Source organism: Pangasianodon hypophthalmus, chromosome 14, assembly GCF_027358585.1.
Source record: "Pangasianodon hypophthalmus isolate fPanHyp1 chromosome 14, fPanHyp1.pri, whole genome shotgun sequence".
Classification (NCBI taxonomy): Eukaryota; Metazoa; Chordata; class Actinopteri; order Siluriformes; family Pangasiidae; genus Pangasianodon; species Pangasianodon hypophthalmus.
In genome coordinates, this window is record NC_069723.1 from 19,626,309 (window position 1) to 19,644,244 (window position 17,936).

A 17,936-nucleotide genomic window follows, 5' to 3' on the forward strand; every position below is an offset into this window, starting at 1 on the left:
AACAGGTACATATCTGCATAGTTTTATGGTTAAAATATCAAAACTACATTAATAAATACATTAAAAAGGACTGATATTAACAGTAAAGGAACTACATATACATAATTTTACAAAATCTACTAGCATGGGAAATGGGTAGTTTTGAGAAAATGGAGCAACATAACCAAAAAAAAAAGCCTTCACAAGGTTAGGAAACAATGTCTGTAAAAACTAAATTAAAACTATTTAACATTTAGGAATATTTAGGGGGAAAAAATGACTTATTGACTTAATGACTTACACACTGAATCATTAGATCACCTAAAGAAACCTTATGTTATAGGGAATAAACTTTACATGTTGTAGCTGTACATGTTGTAGTTGTAGAGTTTAGACAAATGTATGTAATGTAATAAAGTACACTATATGGCCAAACCTATGTGGACACCTAACCATAACACCCATATGAGGGTCTTCCCCAAAATGTTGCTACAAAATTGGAAACACACAATCGTCTAGAATATCTTTGTATACTATCGCATTACATTCGCTTCCAATGCAATTAAGTGGCCTAGCCCAAACCTGTTCCAGCATGACAGTGCCCCTGTTTACAAAGTGGCATCCATAAAGACATGGTTTACGCAGTTTAGTGTGGAAGAACTTGGGTGGCCTGCACAGAGCTCTGACCTCAAACCCACTGATTACCTTTGGAATGAACTGGAACACAGACTTCATGCCAGGCCTTCTTGCTGTACATCAGTGCCCAATCTCATGTGCTCTTGTGGCTGAATGAGCACAAATCCCCACAAAGCACTAACTGAATATTAATGCCCATGGAATGGGTTGTTTAATGGTCAGGTGCCTACATACTTTTGGCTATATAGTATATGTATAGTATAAAATGCATAACAATAATTAGCACATTTATAGCATATCTTAACATATAATGTGTTGAAGTAAGAAAATTATTGATGGAATATATCCAAATTCTGCCAGGAATTCTTGATAGTTGAAAATAAAATCATATTCTTTGCCTGTGGTCCTTGGTCTTAATGTGAAAGAAGATTGTTGGGCTTTCTCTGGACGATCCCTTATGAAAGGGAGCCAGTATTTTGTTCTATTGCATTAACCATACAGAATCATAGAACATGAATTAAGTGAATTGAAATGCTTTAGGTTCATTCTAGCACATAATTTACTAACTCCAGTCCTAGAAACAAAAACAGTACTTTCTTGGTGCTTACTGCCCTGATTAATTTCTGTGACTCTTAATTTAAGCTTTGACTGTGTTCGTGTGTTTAAACAAGACGCCCAAAATCTGGGGTCTTCAGTCTTATCTGAAAATGGTTGGTGTGGGTGCACGTTTTTATTCCAGCCTAATCACACACCAACTGTAAGAGATGTTTCAGGTGTGGCTCCTAATTGATTGGAATGAAAACCTGCAGACACACTGGCCGACATGCTTGAAAAACCCTGCACTACACAGTCATGTGGTACTCAAGGTCTACATGCGGAAAGAATTAAAATATCTGGTCTCACTTTGCCAAAGCCTGCACCCGGGAAATTGTAGTTTTCTTTTTAAACATTTTCACTATAAAGCCTCTGAAATCTTTTGTGTTAAAGACATAAATGATGGGATTTAACATGGGTGGAATTGCGACTGATAGTGAAGTATTAATTATCCTAGCATTAGGATGGAGAGAGGATGTTACAGCAGCAAGGTACGTACTCGATACAGGAAGGAAAAATACTCCTACTACCAAGAGATGAGAGCCACAAGTTTTGAGTGCTTTAAGACGACCCTCCCATGTTGTAATCTTAATTAAGGACAACAGAATACCTAAGTATGATATGACTATGAAAACCAAAGGTGCATACAGGTATACTGCAATGAAAAAGTTTGCCATGAAGGAATTTATGCTGGTGTCATTACACGCAATTGTGTAAATTGGCCCATGGTCACAAAAAAAGCTCTTTACCTCATTGGTTTTACAGAATGAAAGTCGTGTAATCAAAACTACCAGTGTGCCAACTGTAATAATATTAAATAACCAAATTGCTGCTAAAGTTGCAAACATGAAGGAGTTATTTACAATAGCATGGTATCTCAGGGGTAAGCAAATGGCAATAAAGCGATCATATGCCAGGGCAACAAGAGTTAAAGACTGTCCACCAGCAAAGAAAAAAGTAAAAAACATGTTAGCCAAACACGCCTCATAGGGTATGTACTGTGAATTAAAAAGAAAAGTCTTCACAAGGTTAGGAATCAATGCATTTGTTTCACCAAAGTCTGACAGAGCTAAATTAAAGATTCCCATGTATTTAGGAATATGCAGACTTCGATCAACTAATATCATGAAAAGTACAATTGAATTCCCACACAGTGAAGCAATGTAGACAAAAATTAAAAAAACAAAGTAGTATTGGCTGAAAGGTAGCCCAGAAAATCCACTGATGAAAAAGTACTTTGGACGCACAAATAATACATTTTCTAGTAAACTGTAGTTCAAAGCACTCATGATGGCGTAGAGTTTAATGCTGTTCTCGTCCTTTCCAGTCTGAAATGACAGTCATATTGAAGTAATTTTTTAAAAAATGCACAAATTCAGCATAGTTGAATTTGTTTAAATTTACACTATACAATTATCTAAGCATCAACAGCATTTCTACTTACAACACTTTTAATAGAGAAGCTTTAGCAGTGAAAATTTGGTTTAAATTATTCAAATATGTACTTAAATTTACTGTTGCTCTTTATTTTGCCCTACCTTGTACTCTAGGTTCCACTTGTGTGCATGTGTTATATGTAGACAGGTTGACCCACATTTTCTCACGTGATAGCTCAGAAAGTGATGTAAATATTACTCACCTGCTAGTATTGTATGATTTTATAACCCCATTTCTTTGTTTAGTTTTGATTCTCCTCTTTTGGGAACCACAGGAAGGACAAATACATAAAAAGAGACACATGGGGAACGATCATAAATAAATATATTATAAAACAATTATATGTTCACAAGATCTGTATGAGGTTCACTTGTTTTCATTTTTGAACATTTTTGATTATAAATGTTTCTGATGATATTGATGTTGAGGCCTGAGAGATGACAGATCTATAGCTCATCTGATTAGTGAATAGCTGCTGTCTGGTACAAATGATAACATATTGCACATACTGGACATAGAAGGAGAACATTCTGTCAGTTTGCCTTCAGAAAATGCTGCAAGGTTAATCACCTTTTTCACAAACCTTGGTGATATGACCTTCACCAGGAATCAGGATTGAATCATAGAGTTACTCCAGAATCATCCAGCTACAAATGCATGCAGGACAAGCTTATCACCATGCTGAAGCCTGGGGTGCAGTCCAGTTCATTCCAAATGTGTTCAGTGTGGTTGAGGTCAAGGCTTTGTGCAGGCCACTCAAGTTCTTCCACTCCAACCTAGGCAAACCATGTTTTCATGGACCTTCCTTTGTGCACAGGGCATTGTTATGCTGTAATACAGTTTTGGGCTAAGCCCCGTAGTTCCAGTGAAAGGAAATTGCTACAGCATGCAAAGACATCCCTATCTTGTCCCTATCTTGTGCAGCTATGACCAGTCAAAGCTACAGTTTTTCTGTCCTCCAAGGCTTTTGAGGAGACTCCATTTTTTTTCTCTTCAATTTCTAAACTATATGGGAACACCTGACCATCACACCCATATATAGGCCGTCCCCAAACTGTTGCCACAAAATTGGAAGCAAATAATTGTATATGATGTATATTACATTACATTTATTCATTTAGCAGGGACTTTTATCCAAAGCAACTTACGAATGAGGAAATGCAAGCAATGCAATATATCAAGCAAAGAACAATACAAGTAGTGCTACCATACAATATTTTTAATTGAGTGCTACAGGAGCAAAGTGCACAGAGTAGAGGTGTAAGAGCCAGTGTAAGTGCAATTTTTTTATTATTTATTTATTTTTTTTTATTTAGTACTGCCCTGAATAAGCTATTGCACATAACAGATGTTTACATATAGTCCCCAAGACAAAATAATAATAAAATTTACAAAAATGAACCAGTTCAAAAGTTTACATACACTTGATGCTTAATACTGTGTTGTTATCTGGATGATCAATGACTGTTTTTATATTTTGTGATAGTCGCTCATGAGTACCTTGTTTGTCCTGAGCAGTTAAACTGCCCACTGTTCTTAAGAAAAATTCTCCAGGTACTGCACATTATTTGCTTTTCCAGCATCTTCTGCATATTTGACCCTTTCCAAAGGAGTCCAAAAGGTGCAAACATTCACTGATGCTCAAGAAGGCAATACACTACATTAAGAGCCAGGGGAATGTAAACTTTTGAACAGGATGATTGGTGTAAATTGTTGTCATTTTGTTTAAAGATCTCATTTTTATTTCATTTAGTACTGCCTTTCAGAAGCTACATAAGATATGTACATGTTTCCCAGAAGACAAAATAATAACAATTTACACTGATCATCTTGTGCAAAATTTTACACCCCCTCGGCTCTTAATGTATCATGTTCCCTTCTGGAGAATCAGTGAATGTTTACACCTTTTGTAATAGTTGTGTATGAGTCCCTCAGTTGTCCTATGTGTGAAAAGATGGATCTCAAAATAATATAGCCACTGTTGGAAAGGGGTCAAATATGCAGAAGAAGTGGAGTTAATTCCAAGTGTTTAATTTGCATTTGGTAGCTGTTCATGGGAACTTTCAATATGCAGGTCAAAGAGGTGTCAATGCAAGTGAAGGAGGCCATTGTTGGGCTGAAAAAACAAAACAGACCTATCAGAGAGATAGCAGAAAGTTTAGGAGTGGCCAAATCAACAATTTGGTACATTCTTAAAAAGAAGGAATGCACTGGTGAGCTCAGCAACACTAGTAACAGCTCATAGTGCTGTTACTATGGATTTATAGTAGGTTGCAGTTCTACAAGAGCCCTCTAGGGGCTCCAAGCTGCTCTCCTCCTCTAACTTCACTACAGGTGTAGTAGTAGAGTGAGAGTATTGTTTGGTTAGGAGGAAGCATGGCCTTGTTCTCATGCTACCTGCAATGCTGAAGAGTCCAGATTGAGAAACATTTGTGTTTCAAGCTCAATCAATGTAAGTGTTTTTCTGTTGGTTTGTTCTTATTATTTTCTTCCAGTTGACTTTATATATGATTTGTAATTTGTTTCTCATGTTTGTTTCATGTTGAATGTGTTTGTTAGCATGCTAACCCTCAGTTTGTATATTGTATTCTAGAAGGACTCTTTTATATTAATAGTTTTACTACTGATATGCTCATTGTGTGAATACAGGAACCATTCCTATGCTAAGACTTCTACTTCACACCCTATCGTGGACTGCTTGGGAATATTCGCTCAATGTTCGCTAAAATGTTTGCCTGGAAGCACATGGTGGATGGTGATTCGTTTGGACAACCATTGGATTCTCATTGACCTTTGTATCATCATCATCATCATCATCTTCGACAACATCATCATCATCATCAGTGATAAGTACAATAGACATTCATCAAAAGACATTTGTGTCTCACATTGGACAAGGTGCAGGTTTATCTTTCATCCATAATTCACACCTTTTGCTATGTTGTTTGCTTTGATGCTAACTGGGTCCATTTATACAAGTTTTTGAGCCTGCTGATCTCTTTTGTTTGCATTTGCCCTTATTGTTCATGCCATTTTCTACTTTTCAGTAATAATTTTGTAAACCCCCATCTGTGTGTTTATTTGGATTTTGTGCATACAGTATATTTCCTTAAAGTTTCTATATTGATTTAATATTATTTAAGGTACATATATTAAGAGTGATTGGTGGTCCCATCCCTCAAAATATTTTGTAGCCGCTCCTTCTTTGAAAGAGAGGGGGAACGGTTACATAGTGGCACTCGAACAGGGACCATTAAGCCTGTATATTGGTTACCTTAACCAGTATCTATGCCGCTCATTGACAGGGTTGATGAATCTCACCTCAGTGAACAGTGTGCCTTTACCTGGAACCACAAGGAATTACCATTTACCATTTAGGAATTACAGCCATTTTCAGCAAAGTACCTCCATTTTCAAGGGCTCAAAAGTATTTGGACATAGTGACATAATTGTAAATATAACCATAATTTTAATACTCGGATGAAAATCATTTGTAGTCAATGACTGCCTGAAGTCTGGAGCCCATGTCCTCAAAACTCAAATTCTGAGTTTCCTCCCTGGAGATGCTTTGCCAGGCCTTCACTGCAGCCACCTTCAGTTGCTGCTTGTTTGTGGGTCTTTCTGCCTTCAGTCTTGTCTTCAGTAAGTGAAAAGCATGCTCTATCGGGTTGAGATCAGGCAACTGACTTGGCCATTGAAGAATATTCCATTTCTTTGCCTTCAAAAAGTCTTGAGTTGCTTTTGCAATATGTTTAGGGTCATTATCCACCTGCACTGTGGAGCGGCGTCCTAGCCGAATGCTACAAAACTGATGAATGTGAGCAGAGAGTATAGCCCTATACACCTCAGAATTCATCTTGCTACTTTTGTCAGCAGTCACATCTTCAATAAACACCAGTGAGCCCGTTCCATTGGCAGCCATACATACCCATGCCATAACACTCCCTCCACCATGTTTGACACATGATTTGGTATACTTTGAATCATCAGCTGTTCCTTTCTTTCACCATACTTTTCTCTTCCATCATTTTGGTACAAGTTAATCCATTGTGGTGGAGTATAAAAAACTCTGTCATTGTCCAAATACTTCTGGATCTAACTGTGTGTGTATGTATGTTTATATATATATATATATATATATATATATATATATAAATAAATAAATAAATAAGTGTGTGTGGCAAAGTGTGTCTCTGGGGTTTCTGAGGTGAAAACATTATTTAAATATAAAATGTGACATCAGATCTTGAATATGTTAAGGGAAGTATTGTAAAAATAAATGTTGCATATGAATTATATGTTTTTAATTTTTTTAATAAATTTCACATTAAGCTTCACTATTACTAAAAATCTTAATACATGACAGTGCAGAGTATGATAGCATACTTAATTTTCAGATTTAATTAATTTCATTTTTTTGTCCCACTCCAAATGCCACCCTATTCAGATATTGACCCATCTACAGAAATCTTTACTAAACTACAGGAATAGCAAACATACAAGGTATCACAAAAATACATACACAGTCTACAAGATCGTGGCCTAAGCTTCTGTCATCAACAGCTTTCTTGCGAGCTAAAGTAAGACTTGAGACATATTAAACAAACAGAGAATGTATACATCTATGTAAGGACTTCAGTGAAATCATAGTAATTTTTGCAATGAATTTTTCTGATTTTCAGATGAAGGAAATAAATTTGTTAAATATGGAAATCTTAAATATTTGATGACGGTTCAGATATTTGAAGTGTCATATGGGACCATAATCAAAAGGGAAAAATGAGGTCCTCTAATAATGCATTATTTTCTACCAAACAGTTTATAATATAACATTCAGTGTGAACAATATTATAATTGTGACCACTTTAAATTAGCTGCCAAGATGGATAGTTTTTGGGCAGTGCTTGCAATATAAAAGTTTCCCTATTCTCAAATCAGCATAAACCAGTGGTCTTCAAAGTTACCTTGACCAGTTTTGAAAGTAGCATCATATATTCTTTTTGGTGGGTGCTACCACACAAGGGTGACTGGTATAAATGTGATAGAAGGGCCAAGCCCACCTGTCTTTCAAAGACAAAAAAAGGCATCAGTTTATGCAAGTTTTAATTTTTGGCATCCACATCAGATTATTTGCTGTGACCAAATATCTCAATGCAGATTTTTGTGGAACAAAGCAAAAACCCAATACCAATGTCCATAAGAAAAATACTCAGAAAAAGATTATCATGCAGTTGAGTAGTGTAAAATATTTAATAACCAGTACTATTTTGTGTTAATATATGATATGCCTATATGCCCATGGTTAGAGGAATTATTTTCCACACAGCCCAACACTGAATATTATTGCATTCTCTGAAACATGGGAAATCTCTGTCTCAGAACAGATGAACTGTTGACGCAACTAATTCACTGAACGAGAGAGGTGAATACCAGCAGCCAAAATGGACTCAAGGGGGACAGATCAAATTCAGCATAAACACAACTGCAAATACAACTTACACAGTTCATATATTTTTCTCTGTTACATTTGGTGTAATTTAAACTGTTTTTCGCCCTTGTGTTTCATACCTCTAATATTAATCAGGGTTGGGATTTTTGAAGAACAGTGTGAATGATTTCTCCTCAAAAGCTAAGATACACTATAAACACAGTTTAACCATATACTATTGTAGTCTGAACTAAATAAGGTATTGCCAGTATTGTACATCTGCAGATGGAAGAGTCATTTTCTTATTTTGTATTGTACGTAGTTAGCCCAAATGTGTTGTTTATTTGTAAATGTATAAAAAAAATAAAAATTGATTAGTGGCACAGAATTCAGTCAGAGCAAAAAGATTCAATTCTCATTCATGTCAGATATAGCTGATATATCTGATGTAGATGAAAAAGCAAACTCAATCTGTAATTCCAAGATGTTTAAATTTATTTTCTTCTTTCAGTTGTATCAAATTTTGAAAATATTTTAAATAATTTCTTTCGAATCTCCTCAGTTCTAAAGCAGTAGACAAAAGGATTTACTAAAGATGGGCCAATAATTGATCCCACCATCAGCCCGTTTCGTTCCTCCAGTGATAAAACTACACCAATCCTGGTCAGGACTACTCGTATGAAAGTGGGTGCATAGAAGCAGACTATGACTATAACATGACTAAGGCAAGTATGTATTGCCTTTTTCTTGTCACTTTTTATGGACATTTTCAGAACAACAATAACTATCTTTATGTATGACAAACAGATAAAACCAAATGTTCCAATTATTATGCAAGTTGTTATAACAGATATATTATTAAAATATGGCTCTGGATCTACACAAGTTGTCCTTATAATAGCTGCATAATCACAAAACATGTACTTCAGAGTAGAGTAACAAACTGGTAGAGGTACAAGAGAAGCAGGCAAAATGGACAAAACTGAGGCTCCCACCAACCAGAGTAAAACAGTGATCAAAAAACATCGGAAATTTGTCATAACAGAAGGATACCATAAAGGACTGCCTATAGCAAAAAAACGGTCAAATGCCATAACAGCAATAGCAAACATCTCCATTGCAGCACCTAAATGGAAGACAAACATCTGAAGAATGCATGGTTTGTAGGATATGGTTTTAGAGCCAAAGAGAAGAATACCTATCATAGTTGGACATGAACTTGTACAGTAAACCATGTCTACAATTGCTAAGTGGCAGATAAAAATGTACATTGGTTGGTGCAGACGTTTATCCATGACAATAAAGCATATGTTTGCAGTGTTAGCAGTTATAGCAAGTGTGTACAATATCAGCATGACCACACCAACAGCCAGAGGTCTTTCCACAGTGTCAAATCCAACAAAAGCTAATTCAGTAATGGCTTTTCCAGAATCGTTTTGAACCAACATGATGACTTTAAATCAAAAGCACTGTAATCCATCAAAGGCACTTTAATCCATCAAAAATGAAGTGTGATTTCCACTTGCTATTCTTAAATTCTTCAGAAGTCAAAGCATGACAATAATATAGAAACATTTTTTTTTGGAAAATGGGAATTGACTGTAAACTATGTCCTCTGTAATTTGTTTGTCAGATGAGAGGCATTAACAACTGCTTTTATGATATTTAAAGAAATACCTTGCCTGGAAAAAAGGTGTACCTTTATTTATATGCATCACTATGTTTTCATGATGATGCTCATTGGGTAATCCAGTGTAAAACCCTATTCCCTGCCCCTCTTTGGCCTGGAAACATACAGGAATGATCCATGCCTAATTTTCTTACACTTTGGATTATACTCTTCTTGTTTGATGCCTGATCATGTTTTGATCCTTGCCTGTTTTATTACATAAACATTACATAAATCATTTATGAAGCAGTGTTAGACAATTTATGGACAGCTTATGTCAAATCTCATCAGGTGACATTATAGGTTTTATGCAGTGTTTATGCAAATATTTATGAATGTGTTATGAAGACTGTATGTAGGTACCCTTCAAATAAAGTATCACCAAATTTTCTCATATTCAGTAATTTTGGTCGAAGCTAAAATTACTATTACTTGCATCTGTACTTGTATATAACCATTTATTAACATTTTTTGGTTAAATTTCAAGAAATGAGTTAAAGATAAATACCCTAGAATTAGAAAAACAGAGATACAGATGTATGACTAGAGAAGAGATTAAAATCTCATTTAAAAATACATGTATTTTGCAAAATTCTTGCTTTTAAATGTATTTAAAAACATGTTAATATGAGGGACACCTGTTAACTTAAATGATGTAATTAAAATAACTAATATTTTTTTTATAAACACCTTCTAAAAGTTTTAAAATTATCGTAAAATAAAATGTGAAAATTAGTCATATCATATTAGCCTGAGCTTGACCAGTATGTTTTCCTTTTAGATTTTTTTTTCTCTCCCTCTCTGCTAAAATGCTAATATAATTGTTACACTTGAAATTAAATAATCATAGTAATAAATTTTGGATAATTGAAACATCATGACACTTTGCTCATCCATGTTTACACTACATAAACATATGAGTGGTACATGAAATGACTTATTCAAATATATAAGCTTTGAGCCTTTAGTAAAAGTTTTCAGTATAAATGCAATTTCAGGAATCAGTGAAGCTGTACAGTATGAATAGTACACTATATATTAAGTATATTTTAATATGGAGTATGTTACTGCTACTGTTCATAGGCATGTTCATGACCTTAATATTCATAATGTTCTATATCTCATATCTCTGTTTTGAGATATGGGACATTAATGTATTGACATTCCAGCGAGCAAAACTCTAAAGTACTGAAATGTATATTTACCTCAACAACGCCTCACTTTAAGCTTAATTCTTAAGCTTACTTAAGTTGTGTGATCGAAATTCTGAAACATTTAGAAGGGTTTTTTTTTTTTTAACAGTGACCAAATGCAGAGAGAACCGTATGGATAGAACCTAGAACTTTATCCTGTAAAATCAAGGCAAATCTCATTATATAGCTAATAAATGGTATAACTAAATAAAGAAACATATTTTGATCCTATTAAGACCACATTGTGATGCAGAATAAATTTCAATGAGTTTTATTTTTCCAAAAGTATTCTCTAAGATCTACAATACAAGATATTTCAATTTTTAAAAAAATTTGAAGTTGTTCCCAAACAAGATATTTAACTTTGAAAAGCCATTGGAAAAGATTTAACAGTATTAAAATACACTCACCGTCCACTTTAATAGAAACACCTGTGCACCTGCACATTCATGCAGTTGTCTAATCAGTCTCTAAAGTTTACACAGAAAGGTGCAAATAACAAAAAAACATTCTGTATGTGGAGGGTGTACAGGCTGAAACACCTTGTTAATTAGAGAGATAAGAGAAGAATGACCAGACTGGTCTGAGCTGACAGGAAATCTATAGTAACTCAAATAAGCACTCTTTATAACCATGGTGAGCAGAAAAGTATCTCAGTATGCACCTTGAGGTGGATGGGCTAAGACGGCAGAAGACCACATCAGGTTCCACTGCTGTCAGCCAAGAACAAAAAGTTGACGTCTTTCATTTAAAGTTGACTCTTTTTATTTAAAGTGGTAACACTTTATAATAACTTTCATTAATAAATCATTAATAAATATTATATAATGCTTAATGGATGATTAGTTAATATATATTCAAATAGCTAGAAATATGAGATAATGTGCTTGTTAATGTTTACTAATGAATTTATTGAACATGACATAATGATTAATTGACCGTTAGTTAATGTAAATTAAAATGCTTACGAATGTTATTAAATTTTCAATTCATATACGGTCATGCACTTCTACAAATCTACAGATGTTTTTAACAGATGTTATACAGTGATTAACAGCTTATTTGTTAATGTACATTAGAATGCTTACAAATGTCTTTAAACTTTGATTCATATATTATCCAATGCACATTTTTTACATTTACATATGTTGAAAAAAATATTAGTAATTTTAAGCACTTTACAGACAATTCATGTTGACAAATTATTAACTCATAACCACAGTCTATATAGGTCACATATTTTTTCTATGTTTATTGTGCTGTGTATGCAGACTTCTACTATTTACACATCTTTACAAATCATTTATTAATTATTTGTTCATGTTTTTGCTGTACTCAATCTAAAATCTAAAACTATTCATCATTTGTAAATGTTTATTAAGGTTGACAATTAATCATTTAGTTCCTTTATGGGCACTGGACTTTCAGCTACTGTAACAATGTTTGTGTAAAGGGTGGTTAATTAAGTTTAGTTACATGCTTGCTACAGACATTAACAACAACACATTAAAACAACAAGAACAGCATATCTTAAGACAAAACCTTTGCATTTATTGCCTCAATTACAGATTTATGATATAGCACAATGGAATCATATTTTATCACAATTGCATATTGACAAACCAATCAATAAAGACTTTTTTTTTATCATATAGTGCTAGGTACAGTAAATCTAACCAAACTTCCTTACTGTATGCAACAATATTATTGTTGAAACAAAACAAAAATAGAACCATTTAAATGGTGCTCTCTATATTTACTTGTATTGTCTTGCGATATCATGAAGTAATCTTCCCAATGCTCAATTGTCATGCTTTTTAGCCAGCCATTCATTCCATTCAGTGACTGTGAGATGGTCTTTCAATAAACCTTCTGATCTGTTTGTAATCAGACTCCACATTTGCTCCTTATATGTGCGCCCTCTCAATGTGCTGAGTGTGCACTCCAGTGTGTGGGTCAATATAGCTTACACTGTGGTTTACAGTGAAATGTCTGTAGCCAAAATGGGACAAACACCTTTTATAGACACGCCACTTATCGCTTATTATAGCTGATCCAGTCCTCAAATGATCAACAATTGGTGGGACAAGGTCTCTTCTCCCTCTTCTTTCAACTAGTCTTAAAACTGATTTTCCTGCTTTTTCCTGATTCCTGGTACCTGACTCCCAATGTGCCAAATACCCACTTTCTTCTTTTCCATCCACCTGCAATCCTTCCTCTACCATACTGTAAGACATACAAACAAATTATGTAATTATAACTAAATCACATAGTACTATACATTTTATTTTAATTCTGTGATTATTACACAATACCTTATAATACCGTAGTTACCGTTTGTTAAAAATGGACATTTTCTATTTCCAAACAGCATCAATAAAAAGGATTGGGACTTAAGTTGAGCAAAATATAATGTATCTGAAAAGGTGAACTATAATGTATTTGAAGTTGATTCAGTGACAAATATTAGTCTTAATATTGTTTTGAAAGCCTTTCTTTTTTTCTTTTCTTTTTTCCTTCTCTTTTGAAATACCTTTCTTTTGTGTCTGAAATGACTTTGAGATATATATATATATATATATATATATATATATATATATATATATATATATATATATACATATATATATATAGGATCATATTTTTATAGACTAGAATGAATAATTGTTCATCATTACATTAATATATATATATATACCCAGAGGCAGCAGTGTGGGGAACATGCTCTTTATTTATAAGTTGGTGCAGGGAATAGGTAGGAGTGAAGTTGTGGGTGGCTGGTGCAGTGGGGTGAGGTAGGTGTTGTCCCGGGAAGCAGTGCGGCGAGCAGGCAGTATCAACGCAACGGCGAGATGGAGGGAGCATGACGGATGCGCTCAGACAGTGTGGAGGTCAGTGTGCAGAGGATGAGGCTTATCTTCCTCGCTGACGTCTCTGTCTGGCAAACACACAGAGAGAACAGTTAGCGTGGTCAAAAACCTCGCTTACCTTGCCGTCAGAGAGGCCACTGGCTCCGTCTTCTCCAGGAGGGTAGATTGGCACTGCGGTCCTCATTGGCTGGCAGACGTGCTGCATTAACTCCTCCGCCTCGCAGCCAAGGGCACACCGGCTGTCCAAAACAATGAGGGTGCTGATGCATGCAATGGGCCCACAGAGAGTAGCACTGGGAGAGCCCATCTGCATTACCGTGCTGAGCCCCCGCTCTGTGTTGCATGGTGAAGTCGGACCCCCAGCCGATGTGGTACCCCAGGTACTGTGCCTCTCTGAGTCCCAGGTAGCATTTCTTGGGGTTGGCTGTCAGCCCAGACTTCCGGAGCTCCCCCAGGACCTCCCTAAGATGGTGCACATAGTCGGACCAGGTGGACAAATGAATGACGACGACGACGACGACGATGTAGGCCGCGGTGTACTGGAGATGGGGCCGCAGGATGATGTCCATGTCTTCCATATGCCGCATGTAAGCCAAGTGGGAGGACCCAGTACTACCATTGGCCTCTGGAGGTGGAGAAGGCTGTCTTGGTTTTGACCTCCAGGCTCAAGGTCACCTGCCAGTAGCCCTTGGTCAGGTCGAAAGTGGAAATAAACCAGGCCCTCCCCAGCCACTCTACCAGGTCTTCAACCCTAGGGAGGGGGTAGCTGTCAAATTATGATACCTGGTTCAGCTTCTGGAACTCGTTAGACATCCGGATGCTCCCGTCGGGCTTGGGTACCGGGCTGGTAGACGCCTCAATGACTCCGTTAAGGAGCATCCGGCTGACTTCCTCCTCGATTGCCCAGTGGGAGTGTCAGACCGCTGTCAGACTACGACTCCCGGTGGAGTCTTGATGTCGTGGTGGACCAGATGCGTGAGGCTGGGGTTGGAGAAGAAGATGGCAGTAAACTGTCCACCAGCTCAGACAGTTCCTGGCTCTGGGCGAGCGTGTGCTCCTCTCCTCGGTGGACCAAGGTATGCTCTGACAGATCTGTGGACAGGCTCGCAAATGCAGACACAACAGGGGCAGGATCAGTCCACTTTTTCAGCAAGTTCACATGATAAACTAGGGAGTCTGCATGCTTATCTGGCTGTTGCAGGCGGTAGCTGACAGGGCTCACGTTCTCAAGGACTGTGAATGGGCCCTGCCATCGAGCCAGGAATTTGCAGGAGGCATCGGGAAAGAGGAAGAGGACCTGGTCACCAGGCTGAAACTCCCATGATTGAGCAGGACAGTTGTAGGCCCTCCTTTGCTCTTGCTGGGCAGCCTCCATATGTTCCTTTACGATGGGCATCACCTTGTCAATCCTCTCCTGCATCACTTGATGAGGGAGCTGTAGGGGGAGGGCTGCTCTTCCCATGCCTCCTGGGCCACGTCCAGCAGCCTCTGAGGTTTCCGTCCGAAGAGCAGCTTGAAGGGTGTGAAGCCAGTTGATGCCTCAGGTGTCTCCCGTACAGCAAAGAGGATGTAGGGGAAGAACAGGTCCCAGGAGCATCGTCTTCGGCATCTGGTTGAAGCAGTCTAACAGCCCATCGGTCAGAGGGTGGTAGACGGACATCCTCAGGTGTTTCACCTGCAACAACTGACACAGATCCGCCATTAGTTTTGACATGAAGGGCGTACCTTGGTTGGGTATGATGTCCTTGGGAACCACCAGCAACTGACAAGGTTGGCCCCGCCTTTCCGTCTTGTAGTACAGTAGGCTACCTCACACCAGGAAGTAGGCAGCAGGTAGACGCTGCTTGGGGTGTTGGTGGATCCCCTCAATGACCTGCACCTTGCCCCAGCAGTTCTTTAGCCTGTCATCTTCTTCCCAACCTAAGGATCATTCTGGTCCTGAGTCTCTGTGTGCATCATGGAGCCCTGGCCATCAGGGAGCCGCTGTTCTTGAAGGCCATGAGGAGGGAAGGACGGGCCAGGCTAATGGTGCTCCCGGAATCCAGTAGGGCTGAGACAGGCCTGCTGTTGACCTTAATGGGGATGATGGGTAGGCTGGGAGGGGTCATCTTATGTAGGGCACATCCCGCGAGCCAGAGCTTGTCCAAGCGTCAAGGGGCAGGAGGGTCAGGCTCGGTAGGCATGGACTCGTCCCTTGATGTCCCATAAGCGGAACGGCTATGACTTTGTCTCCCATCCCCTGGGGAGGTCACTAGAATTCACGCCGGTCTCCCCTGCTGAACTCCAGGGTAGCCACCGCTCACTCCAGAGCCTCCGGCATCTCTCGGGGGTTGCGGACCCTCCCCCCATGCCCACACCCTTTTTCTCCTCAAATAGCAGAGCCCTCAAGAATCGGTCCATGGCCACCCTCTTAACGACCTTGGTGGCAGTGAGACATTCTATCTGAAACCAACTCTTGGCGAGTCACAGTAGCCTGTCCATCTGGCCTCGAGGGATGGCTTTTGGGTCGTAGCTCCAGCGATGGAGCTCTGCCGCCGCACTGGTAGGGGAGAGGCCACAGCACAGGAGGATCTCGCTCTTCACGGTGTTGTACTAGGCCACTTCCTCTGGTGTGAGGGCATGGTAGGCCAGCTGGGCCTCTCCTGTGAGGAATGGAGTAAGGACATGTGCCCAGTCCTCCTTAGGCCAGCTCTCCCACTGGGCAATATGCTCAAAGGTGTGCAAGATGGCCTCCACGTCATCGTCGGCCGTCAGCTTGGTGGGGAAGTGCTGGGCCTCTCGGCAGGGGTTGGGGAGGGGGACTCCAGCGGCGTTGGGCCATTTCTGTGTTTCAGTAGCTCCTGGGTGGCGCCCTGAAGGCCACAGGCCAGCTCCTGAGTCACTGCCTGCTGCTGCAGACTTTCCTGAAAGAGCTTCTACAGTGCTGTGTCCATTATGGTGTTCATGCTGTTTATGCTTTGTTCATGCCTGTATCCTTCACCACTGTGATGAGTGAGATCACAAAGAGGGCTGAAAACAACCACCCAGAGGCAGCAGTGCAGGGAACATGCTCTTTATTTATAAAGTTGGTGCAGGGAATAGGTGGGAGTGAAGTTGTGGGTGGCTTTTGCAGTGGTGTGAGGTAGGTGTTGTCCCGGGGAACAGAGCAGCAAGCAGCAGTGCAACGGCGAGATGGAGGGAGCACAGCAGATGCTATCAGGCAGTGTGGAGGTTGGGGTGCAGAGGGTGGGGCTTGTCTTCCTCACTGACATCTCTGTCTAGCAAACACACAGAGAGAAAAATTCGTATGGTCATAAACCTCACCTACTTTGCCAGGAGAGCAGCTGCTGGCTCCTTTTATAGCCTTCCGTCTTCTCCAGGAGGGTAGATCGGCGCCGTGGTCCTCATTAGCTCGCAGACGTGCTGCATTAACTCGCTCCGCCTCACAGCCACGCGCACTCCGGCTGTCCAAAACAATGGGGGTGCTGAATCAAACCACAGCGTCCGCTGTCCGTTCAGTACCATGCCAGCAGTCATGTGAGGAGCGCTGAATTTCTTCCATGCGTGGGCTGCCAGCCCGCCATCACTGTGTATAGATACATAGATAGATAGATAGATAAGCGTGTTCTGGCTACCAAACCTTTATCAAAAACCAGTGCCTTAGCCAAGGCGCAAACCAGGGAGCTACACTAACTGGACCAACTGAGGGGATAGCAAGTGGGAGTGCAATGGTGCCTATGTGACTCAACGGGCACACTAAAGCTGCCAACTCAAACACACCAGGTCAGCGGTGAGGCGGGGAACAACCTTGAAATGCTTCTTTCTTGAAAGTCTCAAGGGGTGCCTCTACACTTCTGGCTCAGTAGTATTCCTTCTCTAATACATGAACCTCAATAAATCTTTTCTAATTTCTAAACCTCAATAAATCTTCTCTAAGACCTAAACCTCAATAAATCTTTTGTAATTCCTGAAGCTCAATGAATCTTCTATAATTATGGCTGCTCTGTACCTGAATTATGTCCTTACGTGGAGTGAAGCAACCGGAGGCCTTATGAAAGGGCGTGGCCAGGTGTGGCATGTTTCCGCTGCTTGCCTGCTCGGGAGCCTCTTGCTCTAAAAGCCTGTGCAGGTAGCCACGGATTTGGCTGAGA

General features: G+C 39.2%; 2 protein-coding genes across 2 annotated transcripts; both read right to left on the reverse strand.

Annotated features, from left to right (window-relative positions):
• Window positions 1–1,514: 1,514 nt before the first annotated feature.
• LOC113539141 (olfactory receptor 1-like) lies at window positions 1,515–2,498 on the reverse strand. Its single transcript, XM_026934701.3, has one exon. It carries the CDS (start codon window positions 2,496–2,498, stop codon window positions 1,515–1,517), a length of 984 nt encoding a protein of 327 aa, XP_026790502.3.
• Window positions 2,499–8,313: 5,815 nt separating this feature from the next.
• On the reverse strand, window positions 8,314–13,407 carry LOC128320000 (olfactory receptor 6N1-like). Its single transcript, XM_053239485.1, has one exon. It carries the CDS (start codon window positions 9,520–9,522, stop codon window positions 8,569–8,571), a length of 954 nt encoding a protein of 317 aa, XP_053095460.1. The 5' UTR covers window positions 9,523–13,407; the 3' UTR covers window positions 8,314–8,568.
• Window positions 13,408–17,936: the final 4,529 nt, after the last annotated feature.